Source organism: Hypoxylon trugodes (assembly GCF_022578975.1).
Source record: "Hypoxylon trugodes strain CBS 135444 unplaced genomic scaffold F4822scaffold_11, whole genome shotgun sequence".
Lineage (NCBI taxonomy): Eukaryota > Fungi > Ascomycota > Sordariomycetes > Xylariales > Hypoxylaceae > Hypoxylon > Hypoxylon trugodes.
This window is the reverse complement of record NW_026250026.1, coordinates 397,888-425,676: the sequence shown is the minus strand read 5'-3', so window position 1 is coordinate 425,676 and position 27,789 is coordinate 397,888. Positions and strand designations below refer to the sequence as shown.

General features: G+C 47.6%; 6 protein-coding genes across 6 annotated transcripts; 5 read left to right on the top strand and 1 right to left on the bottom strand.

Moving 5' to 3' along the window:
- The first annotated feature begins 19 nt into the window (after window positions 1-19).
- Window positions 20-4,153, top strand: F4822DRAFT_420085 (peptidase family M1-domain-containing protein). The gene is made up of 5 exons (XM_051459670.1): window positions 20-828; window positions 938-1,330; window positions 1,386-2,203; window positions 2,268-3,379; window positions 3,433-4,153. The coding sequence occupies exons 1-5, from the start codon at window positions 650-652 to the stop codon at window positions 3,910-3,912; spliced, it is 2,982 nt and encodes a 993-aa protein (XP_051309067.1). The 5' UTR covers window positions 20-649; the 3' UTR covers window positions 3,913-4,153.
- Window positions 4,154-4,782: 629 nt separating this feature from the next.
- F4822DRAFT_420082 (phosphopyruvate hydratase) lies at window positions 4,783-6,735 on the top strand. Its single transcript, XM_051459669.1, has 3 exons — window positions 4,783-4,984; window positions 5,176-5,330; window positions 5,388-6,735. Exons 2-3 carry the CDS (start codon window positions 5,207-5,209, stop codon window positions 6,578-6,580), a joined length of 1,317 nt encoding a protein of 438 aa, XP_051309066.1. The 5' UTR covers window positions 4,783-4,984; window positions 5,176-5,206; the 3' UTR covers window positions 6,581-6,735.
- Window positions 6,736-7,753: 1,018 nt separating this feature from the next.
- Window positions 7,754-8,949, top strand: F4822DRAFT_420079 (40S ribosomal protein S13). The gene is made up of 4 exons (XM_051459668.1): window positions 7,754-8,226; window positions 8,287-8,319; window positions 8,464-8,510; window positions 8,573-8,949. Exons 1-4 carry the CDS (start codon window positions 8,025-8,027, stop codon window positions 8,744-8,746), a joined length of 456 nt encoding a protein of 151 aa, XP_051309065.1. The 5' UTR covers window positions 7,754-8,024; the 3' UTR covers window positions 8,747-8,949.
- Window positions 8,940-10,139, bottom strand: F4822DRAFT_420077 (uncharacterized protein). Its single transcript, XM_051459667.1, has 3 exons — window positions 9,769-10,139; window positions 9,365-9,645; window positions 8,940-9,306 (listed from the first exon to the last, which is right to left on the bottom strand). The coding sequence occupies exons 1-3, from the start codon at window positions 9,952-9,954 to the stop codon at window positions 9,222-9,224; spliced, it is 552 nt and encodes a 183-aa protein (XP_051309064.1). The 5' UTR covers window positions 9,955-10,139; the 3' UTR covers window positions 8,940-9,221.
- Window positions 10,037-13,245, top strand: F4822DRAFT_72204 (VRR-NUC domain-containing protein). The gene has a single exon (XM_051463886.1). It carries the CDS (start codon window positions 10,418-10,420, stop codon window positions 13,019-13,021), a length of 2,604 nt encoding a protein of 867 aa, XP_051309063.1. The 5' UTR covers window positions 10,037-10,417; the 3' UTR covers window positions 13,022-13,245.
- A 4,049-nt stretch (window positions 13,246-17,294) lies between these two features.
- F4822DRAFT_434408 (uncharacterized protein) lies at window positions 17,295-18,038 on the top strand (the record flags this gene model as incomplete). Its single annotated transcript, XM_051462004.1, has 1 exon — window positions 17,295-18,038. One exon carries the CDS (start codon window positions 17,295-17,297, stop codon window positions 18,036-18,038), a length of 744 nt encoding a protein of 247 aa, XP_051309062.1.
- Between the last annotated feature and the right edge of the window lie 9,751 nt (window positions 18,039-27,789).

Genomic DNA, 27,789 nt, shown 5'->3' with positions numbered 1-27,789 from the left:
AGATTTCGGGGGGTAACGGCCGCCTACAGCAACTTCCCAGCTCTGCCAGGTAGCCCAGGCACTAATATGTCGATTGTGGTTACCAGAGTAGGTAGGTACTCGCTCTGTCGGTATAGTACGTGTCTTAGATGGCCTTGAGTATCGTAACACTTTAATGGATGATCCCTGCACTTCCCCGCTACACCGCCTTCCTTCCGTGGCGTCACTTCCTCCAGATCTACTTTTTTTCCCTTCTCTCTTTCTCCCGCATTATACAACATCCCTGTCCATACATACGTCCATACTTTTTTTTTTTTCCTTGAACCCTGAGGGCCACCGGGAAGAGGGCACAATTGTATTCCCAGCACACACACACACACGCAATCAGAATCCTAAGGCTCTTGTTGGTCTGGTAAATTCGCCAATTCTGATCTGTCGCCTATCTTGATAATGCACAAATAAGGAAATCCCAAGTCTTTAGTACTCTCATTGCCATTGCCCCTCATTACGCGACTATACTGTAACTTTGTACATACCTACGGGATAACCCCTCCATCGTATTACCGCATGTGAAACTTCCGACGAGTCAACTTCTTGCCTGCATGTGTATTATATGACAATTGTATTATAACACTCTACTTCTAACTTACTTTTTCCTTTCCCTTCTTCTATGCATATGTCTCTGCGAGCCGCTTCCCGTATCGAGTCCATTCCTCGAATATCAACCCCGATACGAATTCGACTAAGACCGTACTCCCACTCACTCTCTTCTACTCCAACCACATCACAGTGGAGACGGAATCACTTCAGGCGCAGTCTTCTTGCCTTAAGCTCTCCACCTTCCTACGGGTATTCCTATTCCTAACCCAATTGACTGCCCCCTTCTCCCCCTTTCCGCCCCTTTCCGCCCCCTTCAGGCCCAATTATGCTCTTAGGCTAATGCGGAAGCTAAACCCAGTCAACCCAGTCTACGCTTTACGAATCACTCCTCGCTTACCTCAGTCTCACGTTCCTCCCCTCTAGGAAAGGCTAGAAACAACACTACTCTCCTTCCTCGACCCCTCGTCCGTCATTGCTCATACCGAAGACACAACATGTGTAAACTTGCTGGAGATATCGAACACACCGGGGGAGCCGCCCCGGACCCCACCCAGGGCCGTGAACTCCTTCCGACCAATGTCGTCCCAACCCACTACGATGTGACCTTAGAGCCCGACTTCAAGAAGTTTAGCTTTGAGGGTAAAGTGCTTATCGACTTCGACGTGAAAGAGGACTCTAAGTCTATCGCCCTCCATACCATCGAGATTCAGATTAACAGCGCCATCATCAGGTCTGGAGAGAGTGTTATTAGGTCAGTTCGTGTAATATAGCTAACGGGCTCCTTGGTTCCTAATATGTCTCTTCAGCTCGTCCTCAGCCATCACCTACGATGAATCCAAGCAAATTTCCACGATCGAGCTCAAGGACCCTATCCCGAAGGGCAAGGCGCAGTTGGAGATCAAGTTCATCGGCCTGTTGAACGACCAGATGGCTGGGTTCTACCGTTCTACCTACAAGAAGCCCGATGGTTCTGAAGGCATCCTTGCTACCACACAAATGGAGGCCAACGACTGCCGCCGAGCTTTCCCGTGCTTCGACGAGCCTATGCACAAGGCGAAATTTACTATCACCCTTATCGCGGACAAGCACCTGACCTGTCTCAGCAACATGGATGTTGCCTCCGAGTCGGATGTAATATCAGAATTCAACGGATCTGCGAAGAAGGCTGTCAAATTCAACACAACTCCCCTCATGTCAACCTATCTCGTTGCCTTTATTATTGGTGAACTAAACTACATCGAGACAAAGAAATTCCGAGTGCCTATTCGGGTGTACGCCCCTGCTAGCTCAGATATCGAGCATGGCCGCTTCTCGCTCGAACTCGCAGCGCGAACCCTCGAGTACTACGAGAAGATTTTCGGTGCCGAATTCCCGCTACCAAAGATGGACATGGTCGCCATCCCCGACTTCGCAGCAGGAGCTATGGAAAACTGGGGTCTGATCACCTACCGTGTTGTTGACCTTATGCTGGACGAGAAGGCCAGTGGTGCGGCTATGAAAGAGCGCGTCGCTGAGGTGGTACAGCACGAATTAGCACACCAATGGTTTGGCAACTTAGTAACCATGGACTGGTGGGAAGGCCTATGGCTGAACGAAGGTTTTGCGACTCTGATGAGTTGGCTAAGTGAGTTTCCTATTTGATTTTGGCATAGTAAAAAATGATCGGCTGACAGTTATCACCCATCTAGGCTGCAACCACTTTTACCCAGAGTGGAAGGTCTGGGAGAACTACGTTACTGACAACCTCCAGAGTGCCTTGGGACTAGATTCGCTGAGGAGCAGCCACCCTATTGAAGTCCCAGTCAAGCGCGCCAGTGAAGTCGATCAGATTTTCGATGCTATCTCGTACTCAAAAGGTTCATGCGTGTTACGTATGATTTCTACGTACCTTGGCGAAGAAACCTTCCTAGAAGGTGTCCGAAGATACATCAAGAAGCATGCCTACGGCAATACGCAGACAGATGATTTGTGGGCAGCCCTTGAAGATGCCAGCGGTAAACCAGTCAGAGAGATTATGTCTATCTGGACCAAGAACGTTGGATATCCCGTTGTTCAAGTCACAGAAGACGAGAAAGATAGCTCAATTCGAGTCAAGCAAAACCGATTCTTGAGAACCGGAGACACAAAACCCGAAGAGGACCAAGTTTTATACCCGGTTTTCTTAGGCCTTCGGTCAAAAGATGGTGTCGATGACTCCCTAACGTTAACGAAGAGGGAAGATGTATTCAAGGTGAAGGACTTAGACTTCTTCAAATTGAATGCGAACCACACAAGCATTTACAGAACAAGCTACACTCCGGAACGCCTCACCAAGCTAGGACTATCCGCTAAGCAAGGACTTCTAACAGTTGAGGATCGTGCTGGTATGATTGCTGATGCCGGCGCTCTCGCCGTGTCAGGTTACCAGAAGACTTCCGGTGTCCTAAACTTATTGAAGGGGTTCGATACAGAAGAGTCTTTCGTGGTCTGGAGTGAGATTATCGCCAGAGTTGCGACCGTCCAATCGGCATGGATCTTTGAGGATTCAACCGTTAGGGATGGGCTCGAGGCTTTTGTCAAGGAGCTGGTTAGTGAGAGAGCTCATAAGTTGGGATGGACCTTTTCAGACAAGGACGGCCATGTTGAGCAGCAATTCAAAGCTATGCTTTTTGGCGCAGCTGGTATGGCCGGCGACCAGAAGATCATTGCCGCCTCCAAGGAGATGTTCAATAAATACATGGCTGGCGAGAAGTCAGCTATTCACCCTAACATCCGAGGCAGCGTTTTCAGCATGGCCTTGAAGTATGGCGGAAAGGCAGAGGTAAGCGTTGTGACCTAGGAACTTATTGTAGTTTTTACTAACTCACATTTCAGTACGATGCCCTTCTCGACTTCTTCCACAAGTCCACCAATAGTGATGAGCGTAACACTGCCTTACGATGCATCGGACGAGCGAAGGGCCCGGCGCTAATCAAGCAAACCTTAGACTTCGTCCTCAGTGGCGAAGTCAAGAGCCAGGATCTATACCTTCCAGCAAGTGGACTTCGAAGCCATGCCGAAGGTATCGAGGCATTGTTCAGTTGGCTAACAGAGAGATGGCCTGATATCCAGAAGCGACTTAGCGGAAACGCCCCCATTCTGGGTTCTATGGTCACTATCTGCACATCCAGCTTCGCGAAAGCAGAGCAACTCCAGAAGGTTGAGGAGTTCTTCAAAGACATTGACACTAAATCGTTCGCCCAGCCCCTTGCCCAAAGCAAGGATGCTATCCGTAGCAAGGTCGCATGGCTGGAACGTGATCGTGACGACGTTGCCGCGTGGGTTAAGGGCAACGGATATGGCTCTAAGTTATGAGCAATGAATGATGATGGTGATGATGCCTCCGTACCGGTGTTTGAGGGTACTTTCCGGGGATACGTTTAGAGGAGGGTCTGAAAGAGATACCCGTAGAAAAGGATAGAGAAGCAATCACTAATTATATAGGAGCAGAAAAGTGAATTAATTAATTATATTGCTTTTAAGATATGCCTGACCATGTTGACTTCTAACTTATATAACTACATAGAAGTGAAATATTGGATATGATATTGTATTGTAATGTATAGTAGGTACTTACGTATACTGTATTAGCAATAGCTGTCTTATACTCGAGGGATATAGGCTTAGTGCAGGTAGACCAAGCCTATATTTGCTCTAGCTTATCCCCAACGAGGCAGTTGAAACTCTTCAGGGTTCTTCCCAACCTGGATGCAGCTGCCCTTGACGTATGTCGGACCGGTGATGGCGCCAGAAGACTAGCCAACAATTTTTAATTTTTTTAATACATGTACCAAGCTATACGTACTATGCGTAGCTCACGGAGTAATTTCAAGGGTACTTACGCAGCCAAGCGATCTTGGCAGTGATTTTATGTACCAACCCATGTACCTAGCCCCTCCTTCCTCCGATGTAATCCTGGTGAGGTCCGTCGCCGGACCCCGCCAATCGCAGTCGCCTCATTCCGTTTGTTCTGGGCTCTCACGTTGTCCGTTCAGCCCACGCTGCACGCTGCACCAGCCCACTTACATCAACCCAAAACACTAGGAAGCAGGCATGTACGTATAGGTATGTACCTCAGGAAATTCTTACCTCCATATCGCTGGGGGTTCACAAATTTCCTTTTCCTTCTCATTCTTCCTTCTTCCTCCTTCCACATATCAATTCAACCTCCTTCATCACCTAACTCCTAGCTCAACTCCCAGAAAATAGTAAGTCTATCAAGCTTCGTTTTTTCCCAATTAATCACTCGTGAATTAATTCACACATACCACCACGTTCACTTCACAATTGCTTCTATTTGATGACATCTGAAGCTACCCCACCATCCCACCAATCCTCCCCCCCTCCATTTTCTTACGACCCCTACGCTTTTTTTGTTCAATCTTATGTAGGCTTGATTCTTGAGGCATATATTCCACTTCTCTGTTTGAGTCACACATTTACCAAGCTTTTGTTGAGCGAATTCCATTGTCTGCCTACAAGGTTCCCTCATTTATTACTTGAGATTTCGCTACAATTTTTTTTCTCTTGAATTAGCTCAATTCAACTTCCACCAGCTGACTCAACGTGTTTCTACAGTCCCTAATCTAAATTCACGTCAGATTTCAACATGGCCATTAAGAAGGTCCACGCTCGTACCGTCTACGACTCCCGTGGCAACCCTACCGTAGAGGTAGATGTTGTCACTGACACCGGCCTTCACCGTGCCATTGTTCCCTCGGGAGCTTCCACCGGTTCGTGCCGCTCTTACGATGTCTCGAGATATCCCGCCCACTAACATCCTACAACAGGTCAACACGAGGCTGTTGAGCTCCGTGATGGTGACAAGAGCAAGTGGGGTGGTAAGGGTGTTACCAAGGCTGTTAACAATGTCAACAGCACTATTGGACCCGCAGTCATTAAGGAGGGTCTTGATGTGAAGGACCAGAGCGCAGTTGACAAGTTCCTCAACAGCCTCGATGGCACACCAAACAAGCAAAAGCTTGGTGCCAACGCTATCCTCGGTGTTTCCCTCGCTATTGCCAAGGCCGGTGCTGCTGAGAAGGGTGTTCCTCTATACGCCCACGTCTCGGACCTAGCTGGCACCAAGAAGCCCTACGTCCTACCCGTTCCTTTCATGAACGTCCTAAACGGTGGTTCTCACGCCGGTGGCCGATTGGCTTTCCAAGAATTCATGATTGTCCCTTCCAGTGCTCCTTCTTTCACCGAGGCTCTACGTCAAGGTGCTGAGGTTTACCAGAAGCTAAAGGCTCTTGCCAAGAAGAAGTACGGCCAATCTGCAGGCAACGTCGGTGACGAGGGTGGTGTTGCCCCGGATATCCAGACTGCCGATGAGGCTCTTGAGCTCATCACTGGAGCTATCGAGCAAGCCGGCTACACTGGCAAGGTCCACATCGCTATGGATGTTGCCTCCAGCGAGTTCTACAAGGAGGACGTCAAGAAGTACGACCTGGACTTCAAGAACCCTGACAGCGACCCAAGCAAGTGGATTACCTACGAGGAGCTCGCTGCCTTGTACAGCGACCTCGCCAAGAAGTACCCTATTGTCAGCATTGAGGACCCCTTCGCTGAGGACGACTGGGAGGCGTGGAGCTACTTCTACAAGACCCAAGACATTCAAATCGTTGGTGACGACTTAACAGTCACCAACCCCATCCGCATCAAGAAGGCTATCGAGCTTAAGGCCGCTAACGCCCTACTCCTAAAGGTCAACCAGATTGGTACTCTAACTGAGTCTATCCAGGCTGCCAAGGACTCCTACGCCGATGGCTGGGGTGTCATGGTTTCTCACCGATCTGGTGAGACCGAGGATGTTACCATTGCCGACATTGTTGTCGGTATCCGAGCAGGCCAGATCAAGACTGGTGCTCCTGCTCGTTCCGAGCGTCTTGCCAAGCTCAACCAGATCCTCCGTATTGAGGAAGAACTCGGCGACAACGCTATCTACGCCGGCGAGAACTTCCGCAAGGCTGTTAACCTATAAATCGGGAATTCAGCTGGAACTTGAATGAACTAATCTGCACGCGCTTTAATATGGTAACGAATAAGGGATGACTGGGGGCGGTTTAGCTCGGGAAAAATCGGTCAACCTAGATTATTAGCTCGTATTGAAATGAAATGAAACGAAAATGTGTACAATCTTAGAGGTCTCCCTTTTGTGTGAGTAAGGTACTCCGTGATGTGATGTAGGGACGACGGGTTTCTGTTCCGTTCCGTGGCTGTTGATCGCTGCCGTCCTGCCGTACCCGAGAACTCGGCATTAGCACGTAAACGATCCGGGTGTCTACGCTAGTTCATCGGACGCATAGACACGTAGAAGTCTAGCACTATTTGATATTTCCATGTGAGGACATATCAAACTTATTTGCACCAATGGGGATATTGATTGCGTTATTCTACGTCGGCTGTGCTATAGGGTCTATCAATGAGGTCGATGAGGTCAATGGATTTTACGGCAAAAGCATTGTGGGAACTTGGATATCTCAAAGAGCATATCATGCATAAAACATTCAAATATTAGCATATGGATATTTGTAAATGCTGATCAAGGAATTGTATTTATTATCGTAATATGGAAAGATCATATCTTCATAAACCTAAGTGAAATGCCGACCAACTAAACAGCATCGGTACCTGTCCAGGTACCTACCTGGGCAGTGAACAAAACGGTACTTAGAGAACCATCCACGCAATTTACGCAGGAAAAGTTTTCCGGTAACACGACAGAATACCTAACCAGATCGGATCTTAGAAACTTGCTTTGACCTACGGTGGCTTCGCTTAGGCAACGGGATGAAATGTGATAATCGATCGTCTAGCCTATTACCTGTCTGCTATGTCAGTTGAGCTTGATCCATCATGATTGAGATGTGAAGATCAATGCAAAGACTCCGTCTCGTTCAGAAGTCCGTTTAATACATTTCAGGTCCGAGGACCCGATGATATAAGAGGTACCAGAAATAAATAAAAGTAGGTGTGTATCATCATGAGAAGGGGAGTGGATGGAGGATGAGGTTTGGGAGAGCTTACCTTAAATTGATTAAGTGTCGATTAGGAATATTATCAGAACAATTGAAGCAGCAATATATACTGGAATAGTTCGTCAGTAGATGTTGACCATGCAGATGCAAATTCTTGAAGAGCTTTGCCAATGACTTTAGTTGAGAAGTGAGGAAAGGAAAAAAAAGAAATTTAGTAGACAGAACGGAGATCGGGGGAAAGATAGCGGTAAAAGTTCGGACTCTGGGTGAGCGATAAGAATGGGTCTCAGCGCTATGACCACCTAGACACAGTCGAAATCGACACACAATTTTCTCACTATTTTCTAAAATAATTCAATCCGCTAGAAACTTCACACACAATCATCTCCAACCTCAACTCATTTCTTCAATCACCACCAAAAGTCGACAACCACACCATCCACCAAAATGGGTCGTCTTCACTCCAAGGGAAAGGGTATCTCCTCCTCCGCGCTCCCCTACTCGCGCACGCCTCCCACATGGCTCAAGACCACTCCCGCCCAGGTCGAGGAGCAAATCTGCAGACTCGCCCGAAAGGGTGCCTCTCCCTCTCAGATCGGTGTTGTCCTTCGTGACTCCCACGGTATCTCTCAGGTCCGCGTTGTCACTGGTATGCATTATCCCTAGAATATATTGTGACTACTTGACTTTAACTAACCCCGAAACTTAGGTAACAAGATCCTACGAATCCTCAAGTCTAACGGTACGACATGAACCAATTCCCCCCATCGAAGCCGATAAAAAGGCAGCGCATATACTCTACAAATATCATGGTGTCTCTTCTCGAAACATCATGACAACAATAACGCCACTGTTGGTCAAGGCTGACGGTGCGATCTTTATATAGGCCTCGCCCCCGAGCTTCCTGAGGATCTGTACATGTTGATCAAGAAGGTGAGTACCTAACTAAACAATACAATGCTCGCGAAGTATATGCTAATATAGATACTATTAAGGCTGTCTCCGTCCGAAAGCACCTTGAGCGCAACCGCAAGGACAAGGACGCCAAGTTTCGCCTCATTCTCATCGAGTCGCGAATCCACCGTCTCGCTCGTTACTACAAGACCGTCGGTGTCCTACCCCCGACCTGGAAGTACGAGAGCGCCACCGCCAGCACCATCGTCGCATAAGCATTAGGCCTAAGGAGGGTTGTTTGCATGGAAATATGCTTGGTCTGGTCATGGAGTTCATGGAAGAAAAACGGAATTGCTTTTTCGAGCAGCCCACCACAACGATGAATTGCTCGGTGGTCATTATAGTCGCATTAAGATAGGCGAACAATGAACAATACGCATGACGAAAGATACCAAATACCAAAAATTCGTGAAAGTCACTTTTATTGCACTTTTTTATATTGCCTTATGAATTGCCTTGTCCTAGACTTTGTCGTACTCCCTAGCCCTAGAAACAGTATATCGTTCCTCGTAAATTGAGCAATGCCTCTAAACTAAAGCAGTGGTATCATCGTAGCGAAAAATGAAAAATCAAAGCTCTATCCTTCGTGCGACTGCGCAATTGCGATGCCTAGTTAATTTTTGCCCTGCCCTGTGCCTGAAACTCCGTTTTGATGCTACCTTCCATCGCCGATCGTCGTGCTAGCCACCTTTAAGTCGAAGAGGAAGAAGACGCCTCGAGATCCTTAGAGCGCTGGATCAGGTACTCGCCTAGAGTGCGAAGGGGGTCCTTAGGCCTGTAAATTGTCCAGTTAATAACCGTCTCAATAACACCAATAGGTAGTAATAACGTACTGCTCCTTAGCAATGATCTTCATACCATCCAGAAGCGGACCCGTAACCTTGGAGTTTAGGTACTGCCGGACGGGGGCGCCGTGGGGAGGAGCTTCAGACGGCATGGTGAAACCGGGATCCGGGTGCTGCGAGGCGGCGCGCGAGGATGAGTTGGCGTTGTTACCGCCGTCTTTCTCTTGGCCGTTGGCGGTTGTGCGGAGAGGTGTGCCGGTGCGGCCTAGAGGGCTGGGCGCGTTGGAGGTTAGAGGGGCGCCGGCAGTGTTGTTGGTGGGGAGGGGGGACTGGAGGTGAGAAGAGAGTAGTTAGTGGTTTGGTTTTCGAGTTTTTGGTATGTGTAGAGGAGAGGGAAGTCGCAAAGAGCTTGAGAGCTTGAGAGGAGGATTGGAAGGTTATAAACTGCCTACAGGAGCTTGCTCCGTGGTGGGAGCAGGCGCGGAGGCAGCAGCGTCGGTGGAGGGCTGCTCGACGGTCTGGGCGGGTGCTGCCTGGCCGAGAGCTTCACCGGTGTTACCAGCGGCGTCGCTACCCGTCGTGGGTTGGCCGTAGATGTGAGGCACGGGGACGGGGGTCTGTCGGACTTCGTCGGCCATGATTGCGGTGTTGGTGGCGGCGAATTAGGAAAGAAACACTGAATCCGGTGTCGCGCGTACTGTCCAAATTAATTGGGTTGCAATTGTTATGTAGGTGGCCGTAAAAACGGAAAGAAAGCCCCAAGGTTGTTGCTTAGATACGGCGGTGGAATTTAGAATTTAGGATATATATATATACAAGTAGCTTTTCAGAGTTTGGTACTATACTTTTCTACGGCGGGGTATGATAACACTGGGTATCAGAGATACTAAAGGTACTTGAAATTTACTTAAGCTTTATCGCGTGACTGCGCGTTTCCACACCGACTTGCCTTACTTTGGAAAAACCGCGTCCCACTACGCGTTTATTTAGTTCTATGAAGTCATTTGTTTGACACTTCCTTCTCTGTACCTAAGAAATTCCATCGTTTTCTCCTCCACTTATTGAAAAATCAGCCAAAATGATGAGTTTGTGGGATTTGCGATGATGGACGCTTTCCTTATTCGGAGGACACCGAAATCAAATGGCAAAGATATCGGCGCAACAAATGAGCCACCTTCCAAGAGGGTCAAAAGAGAGGAAGTTAGTGATAGTGATGAAGATTCAGACCAGGATATCAACTTCAAGCCGTTACCAGCGCCGCGGCGACTAGATACCACAACTTCTGGATTTGACGATGATGAGACCCCACAACAGTCGGAGACAGAAGTTGATGCTCCTCGAAGGACTGCCATCGAGAGTTCGCTTCCCGAAGTCAAGTCTGGGCAAGAAGCTCTTGACGAGTATGAGAACTTTAGAGCATCACAACAAGATGATGACTCTTCGACTGCGGAATCGAGGCTCAACTCAAGAAAATGGGTGAAAGGCAAGACTTCCCTCTATGTTGACGCCTTTAACCTAGCTCTAAATACAGTCCTCGAAGAGGAATCCCATTTATTCGATGAAAAAGAAATATATATCTTCAACCAATGGGACAAGTTAAGCTATGATGCTCAGTTCTTGTATGTGATTGAATACCAAATACTCTTAAGGACCCAGTTCTTATCTTTTTATAGATATGTGCGGTTATTTCTCAGGAAGACGGCATCGTGGCACCGTATAGCCCGTCTGCGTTACCACAATGACGTCCAGGATATCGAGCGAGCGGTCGTTGAGTTGCAGATGACCCGGGATTTGTCACCGGGCTCTCCCCATCTCCAGCCCGACCCAGAACATAAAGAGCCGGGACCCAGTTCCTGCAATCAAGGCCAGTGTGTGTTTGATGGGAATTTTGCTTTTGCAGACACGTCGGAACAATATATAACCAACATCGAAGAAGCCGTGGAGCTTCTAAGCTTGGATGAGCTGAAAGTCTTGGCTAAAGAAGCGAAGGTGCAAGGCAAAAACAAGGCAGACATCGCAAAATCCATCTGCCGAATGAGCAGTCAACAGGCTGGACTCTTTTCATTAGGCCTGCGACGTTCGAGTACCGTTGGCTCCGTGGACTCGCCAGACCGGAATACACCAGAAGTAGATTCACCAGGTCCAGTTGGCGATGATTCCAATAGGAGAAAGCATTTCCTCGACAAAATATTAGCTATATCGGGCCCTTGTACAAGACTTTCCTTACCTGTCTTCAGACTCTTCGAGAGGGTCCACCTTGTTTTTTATCGGTCTACCGAATGGACAGAGAAGTCTTTAACGACTATTATCCTTGCGAAAATATCTAAACGAAACTTCCCGAAGTACGTTGTTAGCAGGTCAGCTAATATCTTTAATTCGAGGGCTCAGCTGCTGGAATTTGAGACGGCCATGAGGACAGAATACACTGTCGATAATGTGTTAGAATTCAACGGACCCATCACCGAAGCAGGTTTTCGGAAGGTTATAGACACGTTCGAGGAGATATACCCAAGATGGAAAACGTTGCTACAAGAGGAACAGGAAAAAGAAGAAAGAGTTTATGAGTCTGGAGAGGGCGCCTACCTGAGGCGGCTCAACCCCGCCCATCCGTATACCCGAATTATTCATAAGGCCGCATACGTCTTCGGTCGGTTGAAGGAACACCAGCAGGAGCATGCGTTGCTAAGCGAATTGCTTGATCAACGTCTCTTTCATCTAGCACGTCGAGGCTCTTGGTATCAACGGAAAGCTCTTCTAGAGGAACATTATATGTACGCTTTGGAATCTGACCCTGCTTATAAGAACACAGAACTACAGAAGAAGCACTGGAAACGAATCGCTGCGACTACTTGCGAGGCTGCTCTGGAAGACCGAGATTGTCATCTGATATATCACTACGATATACAAAAACGATTAGTCAAACTCGAGAAACAACTTAAGATCCCAAAGCGCCTACAACACGACTTTGGTCACGTCCGACTACAAAAACCAGAAGAGCAATTTGTTGAGGGTATTCAATTAAAGAAGGATGATATAGTTGGCAAGAAAGGACGAGCAGCAAGCACCAAGACTACATGGGTAGACGAAGCCGAGGGAGGAGGCGAATGCAGTGTGGAAGCCATGTGCCTAAGTTGGTACCGAACCCAAGGATGGAAAGGATACCATGCAGAAGGGGGCATCGTAAGGACACTTTTTGCCTACCTCTTTTTTGACATCTTATTCCTCTATATCCCCAACGTCTTCCAGACAGCATATCAGACGTGTCCTTTGGACTTGCATTCAGATGCCTTTTATCCGACTCGGGCGTCAGAGATTAATCATCGGCTCGTTGAGATCGCGAACGGTGGGGCGGCGAGACTAATCGAAGAAGTCGACAAGCGGGAGCGCAAGAATCGTACTTGCGTTGTTGGTCTGAACTGGGACTACGAGCTGGAGGACCTTCTCGAACTTGCCGGCAGCTTCGACGGCGCGGCACTAGCTTCCTTGTGTAAGGTCATGGCGCAAGAGTACGGGCAACGGGGCGGCGGAATTCCGGATCTGATTCTTTGGAGGACGGATCCAAAACAAGAAGTCATGTTCGCGGAAGTCAAGAGTGCAAACGATCGTCTTAGTGATACGCAGAGGCTATGGATTCACGTTCTAACGGGAGCGGGAGTCAAAGTAGCCCTGTGTAACGCCGTAGCGAAAGAGATCAGGGAAGTCTAATGAAGTTGGACAGAATTCCACCGCACCATGATGCGATTCTATTGGCTGGGCCACATTACTGGCCGCCCCTATATATGATAGGGGTAGTTACTTACCACTCATTGTATGAGAGCCTACTTACTCTCGTACAACCACAACCAGCCCTTATACAGCAAGAAGAAAATTCTGTGGAAGAAATGCATGTTGCAGGTTGAAGATTCCCGGACTTGGATTCTCGTCCTCCCATCGAAATGTTTACTCGGTGGCGTATTGGTGGCGTTCTACGCGTGGGGGGACAAAAGTACGTACGCAGGGCCGCAGCCTAAGGGTGGTTGGATATCGATCCGAATTGCCGTTCCGTGTACTCTGTACATTTTTCCCGCACCTTACTCTTGCCGTAAGTAGTTTTCAAGTACGAGGTACAGACAAAAGAAACGACACGATCTAACGCACGCTTTCTGTTTAGATTATGCGTTGTTCTGCCAAGGGGTTGCCGAAGGCAGTAAGCAAGTAGGCATTCATTGTATAATGGCCAAGATCAAAAATAAGCAACTACTCGACAAGACATGACCCGTGCTATCTGCAGATGGCTCTCGTTCGCAGAACGATCCTGATGAGCTGGATCCACGGATTTCGCCCAAAGTAAATCGGCAGGCAATGCCTTGCTCTCGCATACATGCGCCCTATAGTAGCTCACATAAGTAGCGGTCAATAGTTCACGAAGCGGAGCCTTGCCGGTTGGATGCTTATATCCAATGCCAATGTGGATACTTGATGCCAGTAGTAGCCGAAAGCAGTGAGATGGACATGATATTGCGCTTTGATAATCCTCCACGCTAAGGAAGCAAGCACTCGTACTAAGAAGGCGTATCGTGGCATATTCTCGACGGTCTTGAGGATATGTTGAGGGTATCATGATTAGGCCTGGCTAGACGCATCGGCATTCAGGAGCAAAAGACGAAAATGCACTTTTTTCCCTGCAAAATTTTATGATAAGCGTATCCTATCCATGCCCAGCCAGTAACAACCACAGCACGAAAAAACCACATGATGACGTTATACGTACGCGTATACACCATTATCTCCAAGTTAACTGCATATTATCGAGAAGCGAACGTGTAATATGGACATGTTTGCCGCGATGGCTCAAGTCGGCTGCCACGTATCTAGTTTCACTTGCAGCTTCACGCGCTTAGACGAGATCAACCATTTAGTAGCTCCAAAGCGAAGGACCCGTGATACCGTGGGGATCCGGCTGTTGGTCGACACGCATATGCCTTCTCTAGTCCAGGTTAGCATGTTCGTCGAACCCTGTAAACAGCGACGGAGATGGGTCCTCATTGAGTAGAGCCTAGATGATCTTGCTCAAGCTTCGGATACAGCAGACCATTGTTGGTATTAGTGTTTCATCCTCTTGTTGGATACTGCAACGGCATTCCTTCAGGGATTCCTGAAGAAAGGATCTCGGTTCCTAGTGTCGACGACTAGACCAACAACATCGGCATTGCGATATTTACGATGTGCTAACACAATTAACCCCAATTCGACTGGCAACGAACCGAGATCCTTACCACACTTGACACGGATCTGGTATTCATTTCCAGTGGCTATCAGTAACCCTTGACAGGTGAAGGCCAATAATGAGTGTCGAGGCCGAGCTACCTCCAACATACCTTATTCCTCGAGTGCGAGGGTCTGGTCTTTGCTATACCGGAATGGAAGCTAGGCGCGAACGCTCCTTGCAGAAATGCGAGGGAGACCATATCTTTAGCAACCCTTTCGAAGAAGCCATATCTTAAGCGCGCAAAGAAGACTAACGAGGGTAGTTGGAGGAATAGTCAACGTAGTTATTAGCATGGTTGTGCGGCGCTTAACTGAAGTATGGCGGCTCCACAGCATTGGGTAAGTTGGGGAAGCTGACTGGCATAGAAGTCTTCTAGATGATTTTCATTTCGAGTTAGGAGGAGTGCTTAATTGTCTCCGTGGCCTCGAGATCTGGTGTAATGGCTAAAGAGACCCCCTCGGTTGGCCTGGCGCCCATGTTGTAGCTCGAGGAAGCGCGCGCTGGAGTGTCGAATATGAGACTCAAAAGAAGAGGTTTGTGGTGAATCGTAGACCCCAATTATCAAAGGCAGATTTTGTTTAGATCCTTCTGACCAACAGCAAGTGCGGAATGTCTTCAGCCGGTGTCGTGTGTCATGTGGCGCGCGCTCTGTCTAAGCCTAGCTTAAGACCGCGAGTCGCAAACCGCAACAAAAGCGAAATGAAGATTCTATTCATGGAAAATAGACAACCTCTAATTGTGCAAATCTAATGAAAAATGAAGCAGACATGGGCGAGCCGCGCGCTGATTTGAAGCAATAATTCGGACGTACAGAATAATATCTGGAGGCTGAAAAGAAAATGATAAACAAACAGCAACAGAACATAAATGGCACCAATCCCCAAACTTCACGATCATCAGTCTTCCATGTGGTCATCTGTGAGTAAGACACTCAACGGAACGAACCTTGTCCAAGCTTCTTGTGGGCCAAATCAATCAATATCGACATTGAACGAATATACCTATCCAGGTACTTTACCTATCTCGACTTGTACAGTACAATACGGACATAGCCATCCGGAACAGCACTTTACGCCCAGAGTCAGCGCACGATCCACTCTACTCTTCAGCTCATTCAGCTCAATATCGGACAACCTAGTAAAGGGGGCTGAGAATCACAAAAAAGCAAATTTTCTTTTACGATCACAGGGTTCCTTGCCGCTGTGGTCTGAGCTAAGGTGAGTTGTGTGAATGGTGGTGATGAGAGGCTTGTTTCCCCTTCGTGATGGGAAACGAAGTGGACGATGCGGAAGATGGAAGATGTGGAAGAGGTAGAAAAAGACAGGGGGGGATGGACGAGGGGAAACGTCAAATCAGAAGAGTGGGCAACGGAACGGCGCTAATTCAGGGACCCAAATATAGCAAATACCCAGTAGCGGCAGCGCTTAAAACCACAAGTACCGAATACCTCCGAGCCACTCAAATCCAGCAGAGCAATCCCGGTATATTGCGCCTGACAAACCAGACTTACTAGGTCTAATCGACCAATCAGATTCAAGAAACTACAGATCCTTGAACTGAATTGGCTTAAAGCAACGGCAACCCCAGCGCAGGTCACTTATACCTTTTAGGGGCCATTTTGAGCTTTTTGGGGGGGAAAGTGTGAATCAATTTTAATCAGAATGTAAGTTTAAGTGTTTCTTCTTTTTTCCTTCTCTATTTCTCTATTCCCTCCCCTCTCTCTCATAATACATATACCTAGTAGGTACTATACTTATGTCTTCTATGTACCTCTCTTACATGTGTACATTCAATGTTCCCATCCCATCCCCTACATATATGTAACTTCTACGTAATCTTACACAGCTCAATATAACTTACTTGGACTAATCAAATATTAGAGTCAGCAGCACGAAAAAAAGACACTCACATATATACATATCTACCTACATAATACGTACATACGCTATACACATCTACGTACAATCAAAGCCCTAGAAAGGTTGGTACTCCTAAGGGGGCACCTGATCCCTGCCGCCTATAAGCAACCAATCCCAAGACACCTTCACTTTGCACACCCACTACTGGCCCACCACTGCCGCCGCCCTCGAGCTCGAACTTGACCTTGACCTTTTCTCTTCCCGCGCCAACGCGTTCTTTCTTTAATTCTCTCCACTAACTGGGCCACAAGCCGACCTTCCTTGTTTTCCATCGTCCCCCGTGTCCGTTTTTGAACACCCCCAAAGCCTACAGCGCGTACGGACAATAAACACATCCAGCATCCGTCGGTCGTGGTATCTTACTCGGTATAAGTTACCTACCAGAAACAGACCTACCCGTCTTAGCCCTCACACACACGCGCACACACGCATACACCCCCGAGGATCGTCTTGGAACCACACCCCCCTGCCATTGGATCTGTCACATCGATTTAGTGTTTCTATTTAGCTGGGGAGTAGCTTAGCTTCCCGTTGGCGCCTTCGTCTCAGCATCGACTAGGCTGCTCGCTCGGATCCTTGTCCCCACGCATCTATCTACCTTACCCTTGACCTCTGCCGAAGTTGCATACTATAACTACCTATCTGCCCCTCTCACCCACTACTCACCTGGTCTCGACTCTTCTTCTACCACGGCGACTTGTCTGTGTAGCTTGTAGGCATCCCGCCCTTCCTATCCTTGAGTCATTCGCTTGACTTGAAGCTATATCCTAACAAACAACACCTACTTAACTCCACCTAAGAACCTATCACCATGCCTACAAGCAAGCCAAAGCTCGCGCAGTTGACTACTCCAGTCACGGCGACCTTCCCTTCAGAGCTCTCTGCTCTGTCGGCCAAGACGCCTCTATCCGCAGTTCCAGACTTTATCAAGGAAGAATTTCCCGGCAGCGCTAGGACTCCTATCAGTCCACCTACAGCCTATATGGATTTCCTCAAGGCCATGTCCATACCCTCGCCAGTTATTCCAGAGAAGAGATCATCGGGAACGAGCACGCCAGAAGATGATTCTACACAAAATTCAGTACCATCTACCGCTAGCAGCGAGCAAACAGACTGCTCGTGCAAGTGTGGCAATCATAAATCACCGGCCGGCATCCCGCCGAGCCCTTTTTCACGTCAACCAATGTCCGCACCACCTGCGGGAGCAACATCGTTCCCTAGCCTTCATATCCCACCATCCCCCGCCTTATCAACGATAGATTCACCGCTAAGTGCCACGGCACGATCTCCATTCAGCGCGAGATCAGTACGGTCACCGTTTGACTGGGAGGCGGCATTGAAGTCTAGGTATTCGCAGGATTGCAGAGCACACAAATCGTCAGGGAAGAGTGTAAGGCATATTCGAGAGGTTGTCACGAGAACCGTTACGTATACGCCGAGAATGGACCCGGCGCCAAAGGGCAAGAGAAGGAAGACGACGCATCTGGACTGCTCGAAGGCACAAGCAGCAGCGGCAACGGCAACGGCGGCAGCAGCCCGAACTAGCGCGGTCTAATCAGACGATCGAACCCCTTGCCATGCGCTTCTCAACTCCGAATTAACTAAAGTCTTGACACGCTCCCCTAATTCTAAATCGGCTTCTACGCCAACAAATACCTATCTATATTCCATTTGTTCATATCTATTACGCTACTTCACTCATTCAACTCGCTCAATCACACACTCTTTACAACTCTCCTTCTCCAACATATTTATCATCATCAGCTCCACAGCAAAACCACCGCTTGAATTGGGTCATTATTAACCTCCAATTCAACTCAGAAAGCGGTGGAAACGATTTTATGGCTTCTTTACGACCTAGATCTATGGCGTGTCTGGCATTACAGAGAGGGACGGGATTTGGGGCGGATTTCTGTCAAGAAACTACGATGGAGTTAATTGGCGTTTGATTTTTTTGTATTTGTGGGCATTAGCGATTCTGGGTAGCCGAGGAAGCTTGCAGAGCGATACCAGGGAGGATTCTTTGGATTATTCTTTGATTTTGAAGTATATGGGTGTAACCCCTTAGGAAAGGGGGGAAACTAACGGAAATGTGAAGGGAGAGAGCAAGTAGTACTACGATTACTGTTGGGTCTCTATGGGATAGGACGGAATGAAAATTCGTGTAGCCAACATTTCACAATACATGGTATCCCTTAGCTTACTCCCCTAGAGGCTCCATATTCGAATATTTTGTGTTTGACACGAATAAATCTCCATAGGCGAGTCCTTTAACGTGAACGAGCGTGCTCTTTTTTTTCTAGTGACTGTTTATTTATTTATTTTGAATCATTGAATCATAAGACGGGAACGGACGTTAGGATGTTGTTCTCCGCTAACGCGACCATGAATGCGGCCAGGAGGTTGGGCTCGTAAGCGTTGACGATTTCATTCGTTTGGATTGGGCTAAGTTTTCGGTCAAGAGGGCGGCCGTCGTTGGTGGCCTCTGAATTTTTTTGCCCTCCTCTCCACCCTCCTGTCTTGTATTTGCCCTCTCACACGGATCTTTATTTTTGTGACCACGCGAACAGCCCGCGGTAGTAGCAACCAAGATTGAGAAGACCCCTGACCAAGATCGACCGCACTCTTATTCGCCCGTTACGTATTGGGTGCGTTATCACGACGAAGGCAGTTGTAACCGTGTGAATAGGGAGGCTTACACTACCTTTGGTACCTAGATAGGCAGTAGTCATCGTAAGAAATGGCATTATACTATCTCTATATTAATATGCCTAATATGCAGGAATCATGATTTTCTTCCTTTTTCTTCCTATTGCTACTCCTCTGTATGTCATATTATACTACGATATGCATCTTCAACCTATTTCGTATCCGGATCGACATTGCTTTTTCATCATCCGAAGTTTTGCTTAATTTTCCCGTGAGAAGAAAAGGACAGATAGGTACCTCACACTTGCGCCTAGCCTGCATAGAACTAGTACGTGCTATACTTATTATCTCACACGTACCTATATACATCCATCAATTATGTAGATAGACAATTAGGTAGAGAGGTAGAATAGGTAGAGTCAAAAAACCAACGTCTAGGTACCCATGTACTAAAGACGCCCGACTGCTACGATTGCGCGACATGATTGGCTAGCTCGTGCGTCCCGACATCCTGGAACTTGCAGGGCGGGGGGGTTAGCAGGGATGGAAGGGAAAACGTGCTATGCCTCGTTTGCTCTAGCGTTCCCTTTCGAAACTAGGACGGAAGCAAGAGCCAAAGGTGTAAAGGTGCAAAGGGCAGCGGCGCAATCTTCTTAAGCGCTGGGTTTTGGACCGAGCACCGACGCCCCATTGGCTCAACCTTACCTTCGCAGCTAAGGGGGGAAGAATGTGTCATGCAGCGGTTCGAACTCAACTTTCTTCCTTTTTATTGGTCGCAGAGAGATCCGTTTAAGCGCCCGCGACCTTTTGTCTATTAAATTACTTCCATCCTACCTATCAAACATCGCCCTTCCCATGTTATTGTTGCTTTCTACATGTCTTCTGTTCCATCCCCCCAGATCTTCTACTTCGACTTCCTTCTTCCTCCCGTCTCCCCCCCTGAACTGGGGATTTAATCCTACTGGCAATACAATGAATGAGCACGTACATACATATGTGAGATAAATAGGTAGGTAAGTAATATATGTACGCACTTTTACCACCTAGGTACCTTTGGAAGAGGATGAGCCCGTGACGGGCGGTGAAGAAAGAAAACATGCAGTTGAGTAGCAGTGGGGTTTCGCTTCCTTCTCTGCCTGCCGCAAAGCAAAGCAAAGCGGACGGCCGCTACCGAGGTGGCCATCCATCCACCCCCGGCCGAACCATTCATCTTACAAACGGAAGCAGGAGACAAGACAACTTCCGTAGACATGGGTTTACCTACCATATTTGGCCCTCTTCCTCGGCAAACGAAATTGAGCAGATTGGGAACTCCTCTTGTCTTGCCAAGGGCTCATGACCCCAATATGAAAGAGGGGGCTTGTCTAGGTATTGCCCACCTAGTCCGATCACGACAAGGCTCGACCACAAGAACCCTCGCAGATGATTGAAAAAAGAAAAATGAAGCACAATACCTACAGACAAACAAGCGCTTAATCCCTCAACAGAAGACTCATACTTCGGACAGGCACCGCAAGGTAGAAATGCATCTGGCGGATGAAATTTCCGTGGGAACGGTGGCAGTGCGCCGTCGTCACGCATCGGGGCAGACGAAAAAAGTGTGACAAGGACCGCAGTAGCCTACCTGCCTTACCTCTTCAATGTTCCAGACTATTGTTTCCCCCTAGATCCTATCCGAACAGACCGGGCGATCAGAAGTTTCTGCGTGTCCTACCTCTTATCTGAGTCCGAAATTCTTTTATTCACTTTCATCTGGTCTGGCCTGTAACAAATCCAATTTCTCGAATTTTGCACATTGCGTGTAGTTGTATATTATGTGTGTGATACATCCGACTGTGTCATCCCGTCCTTACATACATACATGTGTCTGGGCGACCAACCACATTCAGATGATCGATTTGCTCAGAAAAGTTGGTTATCACAATTACAATCGAGAGATCCTAGTTAGTCCCAATCGACAAGTCGTTCTGGAAAAGAGGAGCAAAGAAGATGGTTATTCTCCGAAGCGAACATCATCCAGATCGTCCTTTTCTACCCCTGCTACCTATAAGTGCTGTCGCTATGGCTATCCACTACAAGGCTCTGCGCTGTTTAACCAAATCGCTTCAAAGTGTCACCGCCTAACCATAGGACGTTTATTCTAACTACATGCGAGGCATGATCCGCTTCGGCTACGGGCGCGGAAGTCGTTATTTAGCGACGCTATCGACAATCAGCTAACTCGCTTAATAACATTCCCTCATTCAGTATGTTTGATTGAAAAACATACGAATTCGAGGTGAGATAAGATTTCGTCGGGACAATATTGCATCAGAACAGGACAGGGTCGTCTGTGCCGCACGTGGAGAAGAACACGATTCCCATCCCCATGTCCCAACCGCACGAACCCTTCCCCCCCACGTCAGACTACCTAATAGGTAAGATCCATGTGGGCAGGCAGACCCGAGGCACGGTGTGTCAGACGGGGTGAGCAATACAGGTCGCTGACGCTGCGCGGGCTTAACTTAACCCAATTCTGATTTTATATCACATATTCCCGCCGTAGCCTCGCATCGCGTGGGCGTCTCGTGCCTGGCTTTTCGCGGGATTTATCTCGCTTTGGAGTCGAAACTACTGGTACGGGTGACAGCGGAGTTCACTTGAAACATTGGTATGGGGTTGCTAGTATCGCTGTTGGAGACTTTTCATGGCTGCTAGTCGATATCGTTGAGCTGATTGTGCGGTTTGACTCATTTTCTAGGACTTATTCTTCAGCTCTAGGCAGACAGCAGGACCGTGCGACGAGGATCGCTATTTGGGTGTCTGCCTCGAGATCCATTTGCATATTGCTGCGCTTGAGTCACTTCTACCTACCTACTTAGGTAGGAGATGGCTAGTTTGCGCATTGTCGTTTGCATAGGGTTGGGTCGGGCCGGGCGACTTTAGGCGACTTTTAGTCGAAAGAGCACCTTCCCGTCCCGAAGGAACGGTTGCTAGGTTCCCGCTTCCCTGTCGTCGTATGAACATGTTGTACACGGTCTCTCGGGCGTCTGTGTGTAAAGCGCATTCTCCTAGGTACACACTTTAGCTATCGGGTGTTCGTGGAGGCTCTTACTTTGTTGCAAGGCGACGTGAAGGTAAGCGTGTGAGGCTTCGTCAGTAGATTGAATGGCGAGAATATGCTTGGTTCTCATTCATATGCTATGAGGTGTTCCGGCTCTTAGTATATGCGAAAGGAATGCCCCCATGGCTTCCGCTGGAGTTGATGCTGCTTCATTTGGAGTGCTCTTTTATATGTGTATATGTCCCGTCTTCTCGTGTCGCGAGATAGTATTCGGGTAGTATGCTAATCATATGATGGTGAGGATAGACGTAGTCCTTCGATGGAAATGCTCTACTCGACGGTATACTTGGAGGTCAGTGTAAATTTTTGATAATCGTTTGGTAGAGTGAGAAGCGGCAGAGGACGGCTCGTCGCAGATGTGAGTGTAGCTTATGATTACGGTAGGGTATCCAGGTGACTCTGCTCCTCGCCTGTATGTTTCGAGGTTTAATCATTCGCATGGCTAAAGGATGGACATGCCTATTCTTTCCAATGCAGGTGAAGATTACATGGCTCTATGGTGGCAGTCATCTTATTATCTAGGTAGGTAATTCAGATAACATTCTCTCCTGCCCCATCCTATCTAATGATCCAAATGGACAGCGAGTTTTGATTATTGGTATTATTACAGGTATTCTTCAAGAGAACCTGTGATCGATGGAGTGGATCATTTTGAATTAATGTTTATCTTTACAGGTAGCCAACTTCATATAACTACACGTTCGCGATCATGTAGCCTTAAGACCCCAGCGCCATCCAAGTCTTCATCCTCCCTCAGCCAGTCTATCCGTTTTCCAAGCCCTTGGATTATGGATTGCAGAATGCATCCATAGGTATGTATTTCCCTTTCCCTTTTCCCGACGTATATTCCTACACACATTGATCCGTATTATAATAGTACAGAGAAGGTCCATGAAGAAACGATTATCTTCTCGCTAATGAGTTCCTCTAGGAGCAATGCTCTTGATAGAGCCCTCTAGGTATATTCCAATTCGCTTCCCATCATCATGGTCTAATTATCCCTTTTCGCTAGTCGCCTCGCCGTCCTCCGAGGACTGACTTGCCTCCTGTATTCGTTCGAGGACAGAACTGGTAAGGGAATAGGAAGTCCTTCGAAAAGAGAGACGTAGAGACATAGGCCGATGTACGACACTGACTTGAGCCGTGGGGTACTGGTAGGTGTCGATGTTCTGGGGCATCCACGGGTACTAGGTCTTTTCGGGGATGCCATGGCCTGTGAGATGCCTCGAAATTGAGGGTCCTGCCTGCTTCGCGGGTTTTCTAGAGTGGTAATGTTCAACAATCTGTTCCCCAGTGCGAACCAATTAACCAAAATCCAGGTGGGTATATAGGTATTGGACACTCTTGCGCGATGGAAGTGGGACGAGATGGAGGTCCTTATGGATGGACCACAGTCAAGTATCGATGGCTTCGGATGGGATTGAGGGAAAACCTCAATAATTTGGACTCAAGAGTGCCAAACTAGATGTCGATAAAGGAGCAGAAAGGACAAGTAAGGTCTGCAATCCACACATGGAATCTTCTCATGTAATCAGCCTAGTCATTCTAGTAAGCATCGTGATGTCTACACTCACATTCATTTACAGCCCCTCAGGAATGACATACACGCAATTCAGATAGAAAGTCTTTACTCAATTAACAATATGATCTAATCTCTACGGATCCTTCTGTTTACCACAAAACTAGGCTGAGTCTCCGATGCGGCTATTGTCGTTATTTCGGCTTACGGCGATTCCATCCTGCACCCCCACGCTCGCTTCCTCCCGGAAGAGGCCCAGAAAACAGCTTTCAAGGCAGCTAAGAGGCGATAAAACATTATCTGCGTTGTTATAGTCCCATATCCTATTCCTACTTTTATTATTGGAGCTGTCAACGCATCAAAGAGGGCCGCGTGTCGACTCGTGGGTTAGATACGGACGTTGGCCAAGAGCCAGGTGTCGAGGATCGTCTCGTGAGGCGCGGATATGGGGTTTTGGAGGAAGATAGAGTATAGAGGATCTCGAAATGGACTAGAAGGTAGTTCAATGCGATGTGTATTCAATATCTAATAATAGATAGATTATCGTGGTCCCTTCATCGATATGCGTGTCCTTCCCGACGAGGCGATCTGCCCGAGTAAACAAGCGATTGGATTATCTGCTATACATGTGTCAATATACGTCCTCTATTGCCCCATAGCCACAGTACAGTATACTAACAGAGATAAACAAACTATCCTAGAACCAAGTGGCTCCGCCGAGACTCCGGATGATGTGTCTCGTAGCTAATCTAGAAGCACATGACGGTCGGTTTGGAGAAACTTGAATCCCTTGCAGATATTCAGCATAGCAATCGGTTAATCGAATGTAGAGACAGTTCTCGCTTCGATAGTGACGAAGATACCATGATGAATTCGTTCCAGAGACATCTTGGGGATTGATTGTTCTTCTAAGCTTTGAATGCATCTACCTATGTAGTCAGAAAGCCCGCCTTGAGCACGATATTACCTAGTAGAAATTTCTATTAACACTTCTGTTAAAGATTTAAAACGCATCACAATTAAGTATTCCGAGAAAAGTTCGCTTTCGACCCTTATTATCTGGCCTTTTCCCACGACTCTATGATGGACCCCTAGAAGCAAGCCAAGGTGCTCGGTTGAGCTACCCGAATATTCATCAACAGAAGCTTAATGCTAAGTCTGACGTCTTACTGCGAGATAGCCGAGTAGTAAAGTAGCGATTTGCGAAGTTCCCATTCAATAATAGGGTGTGTTTCTATTAGGTGAGCTATGATTCGCCAACTCGTCAGGCACAACTCGTCGTTGGGCTTATGGCCAACCGATGCGACCCAGTGAAGTGTGCCCAGGTGGCTCTCCGTTGTATTTTGATAATCATTGGAGTGTTATTAGTATCTTCTACTGTATGCGAAACTGTGGAGCGGATAGTGAAGCGAGGACGTGTTCGGCGATCAGCACGAATGGCCGGAAAAGGGGTCACCACCACTATACTTCGCCTAATATGAAGATTGTCACCAAAAGGGTCTGGTAATTATCTAATACACCATCATAGAGCATGTGTTATGAATGAAAATATCGCAGACTTAGATGTCATGAATAGGAATCATGCCGTCAACTACAAGCCTAACAATCTCGTGTTCTGGTGCACCTGAATGCTCGCCACCATTTTTACTCTGTTTTGATAGATTCATGAGTCACGTTGTTTTGATATGTCGCTTACCTTATAGCTGAATTTGGGTTTTATATTGCTCGAGATTAACTTACAGATGAAGTAATGGAGGGTTTACAAATTGATGGACCTATCGGGAGCATTTATATGAGTTACGCAGAGGAGGGATGGTCCTCACCCCCCATAGAGCACTGACCTGATGTTTGCAGTAGATGCAAGTCATCGGAGCGCGATTAAGTGGAAAGATAATGATGATTGATGAAGCTGAAGCTTCAATGTGTAGATTAGTATTGCGGATGGCCGGTTTTTCGGTCTGGAGAAGTAAGTATCGAAAAGTATCTGCCAGTGAGGCCCGACGATGTGTCTGTTTCCGTTGTTCAGAATTTCTCTCGAAGCCTAACTCTACTCGAATTAACACCTGCCCTTGAGATGGGCATCCAATTCCCTACCCAAAGTATCTCGAAAGTAAAGGGTTTGTATCTTTTGAGGACTATCATACTACCAGGCGCGAAGTTGTAATATCAACACGTTCTCTACTATACTCCAGCATTGAAACTAGAACCGGGTATACGCAAGCTAGATGGACGTGCTTAGATATGCTTCGCTCCATGATCTTAAGATGGAAGGTAACAGAGAGGGTATGGTGGGACAAACACGTGTTACGTGACAGCTCTACTCGAGACTATCACGGTGGAAGCTGTCTGATAGTCATGGAGACCTGAGGCAACATATCGAGATCCTCGAGTGTGGTAATAGTATTATTAGCGCATTCTGTAACAAGGTGACCTACTAGTGAACAAACGGTTATGGCGCCGATAGTGTTAGAGATTGTCGGCGATCAGCTTGAGATCTAGAATTATGTAGGGGGTTGTTTCGGTGATTCTTTTCGGGTCGCGAGGTGTGATGTTAAACTTATTCAGATCGTCCGTTTGAATTTCGTATTCTGTTACCGTCAGCTTTTAGCCTTGATAGGTCCCTTGGCGGCTGATGTTCCAATATTGTTGGTGATACATGGAGAGATTTAAACATCTGAGTTCGTCCGAGGACCATTATCCTGTGGGTTTATCGAAGTCGAACCGCTAGCTCCGGACTTGATGTTTCCTCTAGGATAGCGAAGGTGACGGGCCTACCCGTTGATTGTTTCGACTGGTCGCCTAGTCTTCTAGGCTTTATCTTTACTAGGTAGGTATCATCCTTAGTCCTCCTTCGGGCCTCGTAGCTATCTGCTAGGAAATTTCCGTTTGTGTGTTCATTAGGGGTTAAGAGCGATCGGCAATCGTTTGCCGCCAGGATTCATTTACCATTATCCGAATCTAAACTGAATCACGGGAGTTTCGGTGATAACTATGGCATCACGTCAACAAAACGAAAGAGGCACCGGGGTAACTACCGTCTTTGGCCATGGAGAGACTCTGGATAGGGGCTTAAACAAGCCTGTGTTGTACAACTGCGGCTGAACGGCGAATCTCATGGACCCAAGTTTCCTTTTCGAACGAAGTAAATGGACCTGGAGTCTCGGAGCAATAATCTCCAGTGTAGATCGTGTTGAATACGTCGAATTTCTGTTCCCTTGTCACTAATTATTCTATCACACTGTGGCTGTGAATACTATTACTAATTCGGGATAAGAATCTCTGCCTAGACTAATTTCGCAATTTAAGATTCCATGTTTTCTCCCTTGGTTAGTCGAATCGTCAAATGGTAACGTAGCTAGAATAAGCGCACGACACTATGTTTCAAATAGGCCTCGTTGCAACTCTTCTTAGGACTACAAGGGATGTTATGAAGAGATGATGTTCATATCCGTAAATGGACGATATCAAAGTTGGAGATGGCCATGTGACGAGACTGGTGGAAACCCTTCTATACTCCTGACCCATTATGCGGCCGAGACCCTAGGCGTCAGGTACGCGAGACCATGCGTAAGCATGAGCGTGGAGATGGTGTGAAAGTATGGGAATCGAATTGGAGCGCGAGGACGCAACTCTGGCATCTTATTCGCTGGTGTGGCCCCGGACCTACCTCATGAGCTTATTGCAGATTTAGGAAGTTGACGGAGCCCTTTTCATCGTGGCGATTCGAGTAGCTCCGAATCCTGCAACTGGTTGGATATTTCAACTGCAGCTATCAAGACGATAACCGAGTAGATCAAGCATGGACGATGAGGCTGAAAATAGCTAACCACCTCTGCTACCGAACCCTGAAGAAGTAGGAATCAAGCCTACTCGGGGTTTCTTGCCCTGGACTCGGCATTTGAATGTACCCCAAACTGCAAAGGGCAATCGATAACTTCGTTTTGTACGTACTCAGAATAAATTAATTGCCCCGAGGAGACGTAAGTGGCCCCCAAGAACCAAGCAGTATGCAGACGTTTGGTTACAGTGATACTG

What these genes read in the sequence shown, in the direction of transcription:
- F4822DRAFT_420085 (XM_051459670.1), top strand. Translation starts at nt 650, where the DNA reads ATGCATATGTCTCTGCGAGCCGCTTCCCGTATCGAGTCCATTCCTCGA. An exon ending in AGCTCTCCACCTTCCTACGG is followed by an intron (nt 829 to 937) that starts GTATTCCTATTC and finishes AGCTAAACCCAG; the next exon opens with TCAACCCAGTCTACGCTTTA. An exon ending in TCTGGAGAGAGTGTTATTAG is followed by an intron (nt 1,331 to 1,385) that starts GTCAGTTCGTGT and finishes ATGTCTCTTCAG; the next exon opens with CTCGTCCTCAGCCATCACCT.
- F4822DRAFT_420082 (XM_051459669.1), top strand. Translation starts at nt 5,207, where the DNA reads ATGGCCATTAAGAAGGTCCACGCTCGTACCGTCTACGACTCCCGTGGC. An exon ending in TCCCTCGGGAGCTTCCACCG is followed by an intron (nt 5,331 to 5,387) that starts GTTCGTGCCGCT and finishes ATCCTACAACAG; the next exon opens with GTCAACACGAGGCTGTTGAG.
- F4822DRAFT_420077 (XM_051459667.1), bottom strand. Translation starts at nt 9,954, where the DNA reads ATGGCCGACGAAGTCCGACAGACCCCCGTCCCCGTGCCTCACATCTAC. An exon ending in CCACCACGGAGCAAGCTCCT is followed by an intron (nt 9,646 to 9,768) that starts GTAGGCAGTTTA and finishes TCTCACCTCCAG; the next exon opens with TCCCCCCTCCCCACCAACAA. An exon ending in AAGATCATTGCTAAGGAGCA is followed by an intron (nt 9,307 to 9,364) that starts GTACGTTATTAC and finishes GACAATTTACAG; the next exon opens with GCCTAAGGACCCCCTTCGCA.
- F4822DRAFT_72204 (XM_051463886.1), top strand. Translation starts at nt 10,418, where the DNA reads ATGATGGACGCTTTCCTTATTCGGAGGACACCGAAATCAAATGGCAAA.
- F4822DRAFT_420079 (XM_051459668.1), top strand. Translation starts at nt 8,025, where the DNA reads ATGGGTCGTCTTCACTCCAAGGGAAAGGGTATCTCCTCCTCCGCGCTC. An exon ending in TCAGGTCCGCGTTGTCACTG is followed by an intron (nt 8,227 to 8,286) that starts GTATGCATTATC and finishes CCCGAAACTTAG; the next exon opens with GTAACAAGATCCTACGAATC. An exon ending in TGTACATGTTGATCAAGAAG is followed by an intron (nt 8,511 to 8,572) that starts GTGAGTACCTAA and finishes GATACTATTAAG; the next exon opens with GCTGTCTCCGTCCGAAAGCA.